Below are 12,594 nucleotides of genomic sequence, written 5' to 3'. Positions count from 1 at the left end.
TAAAAAAAAAACAAAAAAAAAAAACACTGAAAAACGCCAAGTTTGAACTTACCCTTAGTCTCCTTATTTTCCTCTCAGGTATAATATATATATACACAGATACACACATAATTATTTTTTTTTTCATTTATTGACTTATCACTTTTTTTAATTCTGACTTTGGCAATCAGAATATAATTATTTTTTATAATAAATATGCAATATAATTTATCACCATATGGGAATTAAAATAACATTTATATAATAGGTTTTAGGTTTAGAGAAAATACTAATAAACTCCTAAGTAGATCTGAGTCTGTGTACACAGATTATCCCTGCACCTGGTGTGAGGGGGTGTATGATGTGTGTATAGTGATATGTCTTGTCTACAGCTACATGCTTATTACCAGTGACTCACCTATCTATGTGTCAAAATACCAGTCTCTGTCTCCCTGTGGCTGAGGGCGCATTAAACAGGAAAATACTGTTTAGGTACTCTACAATCTCTTTTTTTTTTCCTTGAGTAAATCTAGATAAATTTGAATACAGGCCAGTCAGGGCCAGAGTGGGACTAAAAATCAGCAATGCAAAATACAAGCCGCGGAGACACCATCACGTTTCTCAACGCAAGCAATGACCAGCCAGGTCTTTCCCCGGGAAGGAACAACCACGGGAAGGGCAGTCTCCAATGAAGGAAACCACCTATGCCAAAACATGGTATCCATCCACAGACAGCTGTTTCGGGGTATTGCCCCTCATCAGTGTGGAGTAGGAAACTGGCCAGTAGGAGCAATGCATAGTAGAAGACTGTGAAAAATGAGGATGAGTGACCTCATGGAGATCAACATCCAACACTGCGGAGACACCATCACATGTTTCTCAACGCAGTGATACTAGAGCAATGCCCCCATCCCTTATGGGAAATATGTAAAAACATGCAAAACACAAGCCGCGGAGACACCATCACATGTTTCTCAACGCAAGCAATGACTAGCCAGGTCTTTCCCCCGGAAGGAACAACCACGGGAAGGGCAGTCTCCAATGAAGGAAACCACCTATGCCAAAACATGGTATCCATCCACAGACAGCTGTTTCGGGGTATTGCCCCTCATCAGTGTGGAGTAGGAAACTGGCCAGTAGGAGCAATGCATAGTAGAAGACTGTGAAAAATGAGGATGAGTGACCTCATGGAGATCAACATCCAACACTGCGGAGACACCATCACATGTTTCTCAACGCAGTGATACTAGAGCAATGACCCCATCCCTTATGGGAAATATGTAAAAACATGCAAAACACAAGCCGCGGAGACACCATCACATGTTTCTCAACGCAAGCAATGACTAGCCAGGTCTTTCCCCCGGAAGGAACAACCACGGGAAGGGCAGTCTCCAATGAAGGAAACCACCTATGCCTAAAAAAACTTTTGATTTTTTGTTTTGGTTTAATCAGTATTTGTAAGCCAAAACCAGGAGTGGGTGATAAATCCAGAAGTGGGGACGTGTTTCTATTATACTTTTCCTCTGACTGTTACACTCCTGGTTTTGGCTTACAAATACTGAGGTAAAATACTGACCAAATAATGAATGTGTGAACACAGTCTAAAAATAAATATGTGAATGTAGAGATATTGAATCATGTATGTACCTATATTTTTGTATTAAATAGAGCACTGTATTTGTTAATAAAAGCACAAGAAAAAAAAAGTAAACCAGAAAATGTGGGACAAAATAACATCCTTTTTGGCCTCTGCTTGGTGAGTGGAGCCCTAGGCAGGGGTGTAACTTCAGTTAGATTAGGGGTCGTTGCCCATATGAGAAGACCAATACTATTTCGGGCCCATGATTGCTAGGAGCCTTGTTGGAGATCTTGCACTGGGGCCCCTGAACATCAAGTTATATCACCGGCCCTATGGATACATTTAGTGTGGTTGATAGCTTTTTTTGCCAAATAAACTCCTAAATGAAGACCACTAGCTTAATGTGAACATCATCTAATTTCTGAGCCCATCATGTTCCACACAATGAAAAGGCCATGACAAATGGCCACTGCCATGAGCAATTATCAATAGGAGCGTCTCAGCCCGGCAGCTTGTCACTTCTGGTACGCCTGCACGCCTGAACATAGCCCAGCTCTGCTTCTTGAACACTGTCATTTTGTGACCAGATTAGTATTTTCTCAGTACATACAGGAGGAGGCCGAGACCTATGTACCTGTGTGAATGCCTGTACATTTTTTCATTTACCTACCATAAAGATAAGTAGATAAGCAGATACCTCAGACTCCACACAGAATGCAGGGCTCAATGCTACACAACGGTACATTAATAGCACCCAGGCAGCCCACCAGGTATCTCCCCTATTAACAGTCTGGGCCTGAGGCCAGTGGTGTACAGCACAAATGCTGGGGACACTGGCTGTACCCAGTGGCCTAACTAGAGTCCAGAGGATCCCAGCGCAAAATTTGGAACTGGGCCCCCACCTGAATGTTGCTCAGAGGTATGGGCCCTTGTAGTGTTCTAGATCCTATAAACACATGCAAGCTCACCCTCCATGTAATAATGTCCCCTGTCTTGGCTGTTTCCTGTAACAACCTCCCCATCATAGTCCCCATCCTGTTGGGATGCCCTCACACCCAGGGCTGTGGGGTACTCGGTACTGGGCCCGATGAGCTTCAATGGGAGATGTCACGGCAGCTGAAACCCGGCCCGTGGCCCTGGGCGTCCATTGTAAAAAGGGAAATGTTCAGTGTGCTTATGATGAGTGATTCGTGACGCCACCTGTGGTGTTCGGCAATAGAGATGGAAGCCGACGCTGCAGACAGATCCTCTGGGACAGATGGTGTGGTGCAGCAGTGATGGTATATCCCTCCACAGGTAGGGCTGTAATCCCAGGGCAGTGTAGGTGAAGTGACACTTAGATGGTGTAGTGTCAGGCGCAAGGGATGTAGCAGTGCTGGGCAGGTTGGCGCAGGAATCAGTGGAGGACACCAGGGCATGTAGATCCAAAACTTTACTCACAGTCTGTTGCAGGTACAGGTGCCCGCATCCGTGCCGTGTCCTCCGGGTCAGGAGCTCAGCCAACCTCCAGGTGAGATGAAGTACTCCTTTCCAACACTCCGCCAACATGTGCCTTTTCTGAACGTTTCCTCTTATAGCGCATTTGAATGAAGTACTCCTAGTACTGAGTTACACTGGAGTTCCTCCTGTCAGATGTTCCTATGAACTCTACTTGTACGGCAGACAGCTGTAGCCTGCTTTGGGGACTCCTTGCTGCTGAGTCCCAGCTCACTAATATGTTGCTGTTGTGCCCCCAAGTCTTGTGTGGGAATAAAGTGGTCACTACTTCTATTCCTCCGGTGTCTGCTGCAGGACCATTAGTATCCGTACAACCTCGGGGACCGGACCCTGGCCTTGCGTTTAATACTTGAAAAGGGTTCTCCTCTAACCCTGGTCCTTGTTCTCTTATTCTCCTCACGTTCCGTGCTAATCCTTCTTCCCAATGGAGAATCAAGCTTCCTTTCTCTGTCTCTTTCCTGTGCCAGCAGACCCAGATCACTGTGGCCTGCTGCAGCACTTCCTTCTTCCATCCCTCTCCCGGGGATCTTCTCTGTCTCACACTCTGTCCTTCTACATCCTCACTCAATGACTGAGTCAATGGACTGACTGACTGACTCACCTCTTCCCGCTCTCTTGTGCGAACTAAACTCCACCCACCTCCCAGCACGTTTCGTGTTCCAAGCAGGGAGCCACCAAGGAGTGCTATGCTACACTCCAAGCAGGCAGCCGCCGAAGGTGCTTTGCTACACTACTTTGTGGTGCGTGGGGTGCAGGTGTTGGAGCGTGGTCAGGTGTCTCCACCTTACCTGGATGGTGTGGCACCACACCTCAGGAGGAGGTGCAGTACCTCTGTGGCGACTGAGCCTCAGGGGCGCCACACTGTAATAATGTCTCTCATCCTAGGTCCCTTTCTGGTATAATGTCCCCCATTCTGTGCTCCTTCTTTTTATAATATCCCCTGTCCTGTGCCCTTTCTTGTTATAATACCCCCTGTCATAGGCCTCTTCCTGTTATAATGTACCCTATCCTGGTACAATGTTCCCATCAAGGGTCCCCTTCTGTTATAATGACCCCCATCCCGAGCCCTTTTGAGGAAAAATGCCCCCCATCCTGGGCCACTTCCTGGTATAATGTCACCTGTCCAGGGATCTTTTCTGTAATAATGTCCCCCATTCGGTATAATGTCCCCATCTTGGGCCCCTTCCTGGCATAAGGCCACCCATCCTTTATAAATGCCCCCCATCCTGTTGTACTGTCCTCCATCCTGGGCTCCTTCCTTGTATAATGCTCCCCATCCTGGACCCCTTCTTGGTATAATGTTCTGCAACTCATTTTCTGGACATTAAATAAAAAAATAATCAATTCTTCATCTTCTGCTCGCACCTTGTGTGGCGGCAACTTCTGTAGCTCACTGTAGTGTGCCAGCACGGGCAGCGCATGACCTCACTGCCATGTGTCATTCGTGACTGCTACGATGATGTCAACTGACAACATCTGGTCCGCTACATGCAGGTCCCTGCGCAGCAATACACCTCAGCTTAATGTGCTTGCTTCCTCAGATGCACATCCAGCTGAAGTATGCATTGCCATCTGCGAGCCCACTTCCCACATGGGCCCAGTCATTATACCCCTGGCTGCATCAAAACACTGCTGCCTACAGATGCCCTCATAAAATAGCTATGAGCTAATAGCGAGCACTGAGTCTGCTGTATATACATCATATAGGAGACAGTGAGGGTGCTGCACTACATCACATAGGAGACGCTGAGGATGCTATATACACACATCACCTAGGAGAGAATGCAGAGCACTGCATATGCGGCATAGCTCTTTCCACAAAAGTTAAATGGCCAGAGAGGCTGAAAAAACTGAGCAAACGGATGGGCAAATATCTGTGGACCACAGTGCTTTGGCCAGCAGCTCTGTTTTGATGGACACCAGCCTTTTAAATACTTCTTCCTCTGTGAGCATGTGCATGCAGTGTTCACTACTAAACACTTAGGTGCGTGCAGTCAAAGATTACATCCTGACACCAGTGCCAGCGTCAAGACTTACTTTGTGGGTGCAGTCAGCGCACAATTTGTACGGCCTCCGAAGGATGGTTTGAATATCTAAATGGCCCTTGGCAGAAAAAAAGGTTTCCTACCCTTGCCATAGGCCAAGGATTGGATGCCTCTGCTTTAAATGGTCAATATTGTCTTCAAAATCTTTGCATAAATCAATAGCACAAGCAACTTTATGAAACCTTGTAATGTATCTTAAGAAAGAAATCTGCTTTTACTTCTCCATTTATGAGCCACTTCCATAACTGCCCCCCCAGCCTTTTGAACTCATCATTCTCTCTGAAAAAAATGTAGCTCAATTCTGTCTGTCTTCCTCAGCTCAGTGAGGTACCAGGTTACACAGCCTATTGATCTCTTTGGAGAGGAGAGTAGGGAGATGGAGAGAGGAGGATATTTTGAGGCCAATAAACAGATTGTGCAGATTCTAAATAGCATCGACAAGTGCTGGATTCACAGCTACACTTCTCAGTACTTCTAATTTACTCGGTGTCTCTGCTGCTTCTATCCATGGGCTACCAAAGAGAAAAAAAAGCTGCAATCCCCCTTTCTGTGCATTTAGTATAAGGAAAACATCACAGCAACTACTCTCCACCTACTCACTCAGAGTCAATGCGGGGGGGGGATGCAGGATGCAAATCATATATTTACCAGAAAAAGTGTTATTCCTAATGTACATACACAGGACAGCATACTATAAAATGTCACTTGGAAGTACAGTTCCTCTTTAAGTCCTAAAGGTTGTGAGCACCTGAAGTCATTGGTGAGCACAGACACTGTGCATCATTAACCTTTGCCAGTGGTTGGCATTAGTCATGACTCTATGAGGTCTATACATTTCATCTATTTTTATCAGAAAGTATTTTACAATGCTTCAAGAGAAGATATAAAGCTTGGCGAGAGCCACTTCCGTCAATTTTGGCGGCCTCTCCAGCACTCTGCTGTTGTCACAGATTGTGATTCATCTTAATGAGAACAAACTTTACATACATTCAATGATGTGGTGCATATACCCCAAAAAATCCTGTGAACTTTAAAAAGCTGTGAGCAACAGCATAGCATGAAATGGTTCTTTTGTGAGCCATATAAATGGCAGGATAATTATAACATTCACCCCGGTAGGATAATAACAACCTGAATCTGAGACACAGCGGAAAACACTTTAGCTCTGCAAGAACCATATTCACGTCCACTTTGCAAAATGAACTGAAGCCACTGAGGTCACTTAGGAATGAATTATCAATATTCTGAAAAACATTTCTACAAACACTTTAATAACATGGCCGAAATCTGGGACTTTGGGGAGTTTAAAGTAGTCACTTTTTGATGATTGTGAGCTGTATTGTGTGCCACTGAAAGCTGAAGCAGGTCTCCTTTTGTTCTTCCAAGCGGTCAGTTGTCCTAGTTTGTCCTGAAGTACATCCTAGATAAGCATCATTAGAGCAAGCAATTAAATGGCAGAGGGTTTGATGAAGGCTGTAGTGGTAAGCAGGGAAGCAAATTAAGACAACATTCTGTGAAGAAGACAACATTCTGGGAAGAAAGAATTGTGCAGCTACTTGAGGTGGTAGATCAAATGTGACCCCCTGAGGCTTTTCCGTCACTTCTATGAAAACCTTAGCTATTGAAATGCTTGAACCATTCACATTTGAAGTTAACATTAACACTCGACTGACATGATTGTGGCGCATAATAAGATACCATTATGCATTATATTAAGACAGATTTTGGGTCCTGTCTTCTGTTCTTTGGTTACGCATTAAAGGCTAGACAGCTTTTTGATTTACTTTGTGTGCCAATTCCTGATTATCTCTAGGAGTTGGACCTTCTCGTACCGAGACATCATGACATTATAGAAAGTACGGATGTCGGGAGCCAGGTGAATAAATAGAAGAGATGACCTATAGGCTGCTGCTCATACACTACTCTGTAGAGGCAACACTGGAGCTACAAACTATCACTTCCAAAATAAAAGGGTCCTATTAAACAGCCAGTTATATGGAAACCCAACGTGGTGCCCTCCTTGCCCATAAGTGTAAATGCACAGTCAAGCCCCATTGAGTATTTTGCATCCACTAAATATACCATATCAACCAGAGAAGCTGCATAAAGACTATATCATCATCCTTCATTTCTAAATCAGGGCTGTCCTCTTCAGATGTTACCCAAGGTATCAAATAGGGTCAAAGATGGAGGTTCATGGATGTAATAAGGATGAAAGGGGCTGTAAATAATTTCTCCATATGAAGTCATGATATTTCCAGTGCTAAACTTGCGAGCAGCACAAATCTGATGTCTAGTTAGACTGGATGCAATTGTACCAGCCCCGCTATAAGTACAGAAGTGCAGTACGTCAGCACAGGCTTTTAGGATCTGCATGTAAGATTCTGCATACATCATGTCAGTCTTCCATTGTAAGTATACATCAAAAGTATTATTTTGTTGTGTATTTCCACGGATAGTATAAATAGCATGTCTTATAGAAAGCAAATGCTGAAATCCCTCTATACTATAAGACACATAGACTGATTATAGAGTTTATTTGTACTGTTCATATGTAATATATTCACTGACTGCAACCGAAGGTGTAGTAAAACAGAAAAAGAGAAAAATGGAAAAAGACAACTGTTCTTAGTATATGAATGTCATTATGATTGTCAGTACCACCTTTTAACTCAATGATGAGCAAATGATTTTAGAATAATTAGTAAAAGTTTCCCAATAGTCGCTCATTAATGGGTAGTACGTTGTATTATGATGCATTTGTATGGACTTTGCTTTATGAAACACTTCTTCTGTTTTCTCTTCAGGGAGCATTAACAGAGGTGGCAGCCTCCCCACCCTGCTCCGTCCGCCTCCAGCCATGGTACAGCGTCATCTGGATATAAAACCGTTCCTCTCATTTCCGGTGGAGCCTCAGCCTGCCTTGGGTCTCTTCCCCAGATTCAGCACGGTAAGATATAAACGTTATCCTGTTTAACAAAAAATGGTGCCAAGAAATAATAGAGAATACTCTCAGAAATCTTATTTTTTTAAAAGGCCTTTTCAAAATGAAATAAAAAAATCTGATTGGTTGATATGACGAATCACTCTATTTTTCCTTTGATAAATCCACCCCTTTGTTAAAGGAAACCTGTCTAACAGAACATTCTATAGAGCAGAAAGAGCAGGACAGATTGATCTATCAGGTTGTGGAAAAGGATTCAGTGTAACTTGTAAATTATTTATTTATACTATTCCTTGTTCAAACTTATAAGTCCAGTGGGTGGGACTTCCTTCTAGTAGGACCGCCCACTGCACTCCAAAGCAATAAATAGCAGGAATTTAAAATAATAAAACCATTTCCCCCCACCCCAAAGAAACTATATATCAATCAGCTAAGTTTCTCCTGCTCTTGGTCATGGTCCTCACACATCAGACTGCAGGTACAGCATGATGAGATACCTTTAACTGTATAATATAACGCTACTTAAAGCTGTTTATACATAAAAGAAATCTGGGGACCAAACAATCATTAATATGATAGTTTTGCTGCCTGATTCACTCACATATGGCTTGGACAAGTATGAATGTTAAGTATAAGAGGCTGCGAACTCCTCCAGCACCACTTGTCTCTGGGTTAAGCATAGGATAATTTGTAGCCCCTTAATGTAGAAGAAAAGAAGCCAGGTTTAATATTATTTACTAAAAAGTATTGGGAAACCTATCAGCAATGATAGACTCAGTAACATATCCAACTACTATGGACAGTTGTCTGATGCTCATATTTATATAGGGAAACAGCTGTCTAGTGTCCTCCATGTCACATAAAATAAAAATTCTCAAACTTTTTTTACAACTCTACCATGTATAATTATTCATTTATTCCTATTGCAAATGTGTGAATAAATTGACACGGGTTTTACGACTCTCCTTGTTCATACAAAGACCAATCAGTACTGGCAGAATTAAACTATATAGTTACACATACAATTCATAACGGCAATAGTAACACCCTCTTGATAATTAAAGGGAATCTGTCACCTCTTTTTTCGAATATGAGCTGCCAGCATCAACATCAGGGGTTTATCTACAGCATTCTGTAATGCTGTAGATAAGCCCCCAATGTAACCTGAAAGAGAAGAAAAAAGAGTTAGATTATACTCACCGGGGGGCGGTCTGGTCTTGGTCCAGTGGGTGTTGCGGTCCGGCGCCTCCCATCTTCATACGATGCCATCCTCTTCTTTCCTTCCTGTCGTGGCTCCTGTTGAGGGCAGAGCAGAATACTGCAGTGCTCAGGCGCCGGACCTCTCCCGGAGCCTGCGCACTGCAGGACTCAGCTCTGCCCTCAACAGGGCAGAGTAGTGCGCCTGCGCCGAAGCCACGACAAGAAGGAAAGAAGAGGATGGCATCGTATGAAGATGGGAGGCGCCGGACTGGACGGCGACTCCCATCGGACCGGACTGGACCGAACGCTGGGGTGAGTATAATCTCTTTTTTCTTATCTTTCAGGTTACATCGGGGGCTTATCTACAGCATTACAGAACGCTTTAGATAAGCCCCTGATGTCGGTGCCGGCAGCTCATTCGAAAAAAGGGTGACAGATTCCCTTTAATAATACATTTCCAGATGAAGTAAATTACATGTTGGCAAGTGGATAGGTCCTCATTTAGAGTTAGGTCTCTGAAAGACTGCCTTCAACTTGGACTGCCCACTGGACTCCAAAGAAAGTGTTTATACACTACTGGAAGACGCTTTCTTACTAGTTGCAGAAAATATAAAAATACGTACCGTATATCTCCCGGACTGGCGCTGCTCCTATGATTTTCTCGCTGTCTCTCCTGACAGTCATGTGACATTCTGATTGGCTACAATAGTAGAGACAGTGAAGCGCAACACAGTTGGGAGAGAATTTGTGAAAGTTGTAGAAGGGGCGCTGGGTCAGGAGGAAAGTATGTAAATTTTTGTATTTTCTGCAACAGAAAGCAGCTATTAATAACAGATTGTCTCAATTGGGTAAAATATCAACTTTGCACAACACAGATTGTGGCCTGCCAATTGTCTGACTGTTGGGACCTTCACCAATTCCTATAACAGGGCAGCTCAGCTAGGGCAGTCCCGAAGGCAATGAATAGAGCGGTGGTGCTTCCATATTATCAAGCCATTTATTAGCCCTGTAGTTGTGATCAGTGCAGTCCCAGTTATTAGATTTCCGGCAACCAACAAGTTATATCACCTATCCTAAGTGATAACTTCCCCACTCCATACAACCCCTTTAATAGCCTAGTGTGTTTAGAAGTGAGCTTCCTGACAAGCTGGGGAAGAAGAATTGTGATATCAGACCCTCCTCTGCATTAAAATAGAATTAAATATTCGTCATGTTTTTATACTGGGGAATATTCAGTATTTTGGAATTCTTTCCTAAATTACAGACCTTCTTCTGTAAGGAGTAAATTAGATTCACACTCCGCTCCTCATCCTCTTACCTAAAAGTATGATAATTCACAACCACAGATGTGCTGCCGATAAAGCACCTACTGGAAACTGGATTAAGGTGTGGACTCTGAATCCAACTGAAAAGGAAAACTCACAATAGGGACTGTCATTACAAAGGACACATAGATAATGAGGACTTTAATACAAGACAATGAAATTTAGCGAATGTTATACAAGCTATTATTAGTTATACCCAATGATGTCAGTGCAGTAATAACCACAGAGCTCCGAGATAGTAATCTTCTGTAAATAACTGATAGAAGAAACTTTCCTAAGTAAGGGCCCCATCACACATAGCGACGCACCAGCGATCCCGACAACGATATGACCTTGTAAGGATCGCTGGTGTGTCGCTACATGATCGCTAGTGAGCTGCCAAACAGGCAGATCTCACCAGCGATCAACACCAGTGACACATGGGTAACAAGCGACGCATGTCGCTTAGTTACCCACTGTGTACCTTAGTTACAAGCGTGCTGGTGCAGGGAGCTGGTAACCAAGGAACACATCGGGTTTCTAAGTGGCGCTCGGCACTTAGAAACCCGATGTGTACATTGGTTACCAGCTCCCTGCACCAGTGCGCTGGTATCTAACGTACACATCGGGCTTCTAAGCGCTGCGCGCCGCTTAGAACCCCGATGTGTACCTTAGTTACCAGCGCCAGCTTGCTGATCGCTGGTCTCCCGCCTGCCACACGCAGTGATGCGTGCTGGCCAGCGGGAGACCAGCGATCAAAAAAATGTCCTGGCCATTCCAGGACGATGAGCGATACCAGGCAGGGGGGCCGGTCGCTGGTAAGTGTCACACACAGCGATCTCGCTGGTGAGATCGCTGTTGCATTACAAAACTTGATCGGTGTAAGACGATAAATGAAATGCTCTGTATTTCTTTACAGAGTTACTCCACCAAAAATAGTCATGCCCAATCCACTGGATAACTTGCTGATCAATGGGGGTCTGACCATTGAAACCCCCAGCAATCACAAGATTGTAGCTCTTCAACCTCGAGAATAGGGCTCTGATGCCTCATCCTTAATGGAGTGGAGGTACGTGTGCTTATCCTCAGCAGCCACATAGACCATGAATGAGACAGAGGACGAGCATGCGCACAATTTCCAGAGCCCTAATATCTATCTATCTATCTATCTATCTATCTATCTATCTATCTACCTATCTATCTATCTATATGTTAAAATTAAGAGTTTTGGAAATTTTTGATATACCGTGTGGGGGGGGGGATAAATTAAATTCTGTGAGCTTTTGTGCTGTTTCTACCTTTTTTTTCAACAAAGTGAGTGTAAATTATAGCAGAAACCTTAACCAGCTCTAAGCCAGCATAGCTTTCACAAACAGCCAAAAATGCAATTTTTGTAAATCACATGAATTCTCAATATTTTTTTATATTTAAGTGAGTAAACCCCAGTAGGAGATTATAGTTATTTACATCTTACTTATGTGCGAGAATTTAAGCTATTATTGATGCCTTCGTGTCACAATAAAATATTAAAATTAGATCTACAAGAACACCTATGGGGATGTGAGAAATTCATTATAAAACGATACCTAAACCGTCTCCTATAAAAGACCTATAAGTCCATTACAAGGACTACTTTTAACTATTGGACCTGAGTTTTAGAAATATTAGAAGATAGCAGTGGTTAGGCAGGCTGTGTGATCTAGGGTCTTTTGAAGGGGACATAACGCTGTCGTGTGGACTGTTATTTCGCTTCAGTCATATTGCTGTACGACAAAGTTATGCTGAAGGCACTGACATTGAAGGATGACACTGACAGGGGAAAAATGAGCGATCCCCTGAACTCCTTGCTGACCAGGCTCCTGCAAAGGCTGTTGGCACCTGCCACTCAGGGAGTGTGCTTCTATTGCTTCACTAATTTATAGGAGCTGAATTTTATAGCAGGAAGACCAACTCTCTCTCTCTCTCTCTCTCTCTCTCTCTCTCTATATATATATATATATATATATATATATATTGTACATATACTCATATAATGTATACTGATAA

General features: G+C 43.4%; 1 protein-coding gene across 1 annotated transcript in view; it reads left to right on the top strand.

Moving 5' to 3' along the window:
• The window catches only part of ZNF385A (zinc finger protein 385A), a 260,612-nt gene that overhangs the window by 153,264 nt on the left and 94,754 nt on the right, over nt 1-12,594 (top strand). Inside the window, exon 2 of the mRNA XM_073546272.1 lies at nt 7,908-8,050. Coding sequence (XP_073402373.1) covers nt 7,908-8,050 — 143 coding nt within the window. The remainder of the gene's footprint in view (nt 1-7,907; nt 8,051-12,594) is intronic.

The sequence above is a fragment of the Dendrobates tinctorius genome, unplaced genomic scaffold (assembly GCF_039654945.1).
Source record: "Dendrobates tinctorius isolate UK_male_01 unplaced genomic scaffold, ASM3965494v1 ptg000145l, whole genome shotgun sequence".
In the NCBI taxonomy this organism is placed as follows: Eukaryota; Metazoa; Chordata; class Amphibia; order Anura; family Dendrobatidae; genus Dendrobates; species Dendrobates tinctorius.
This window is presented reverse-complemented; position numbering and strand designations above follow the sequence as displayed.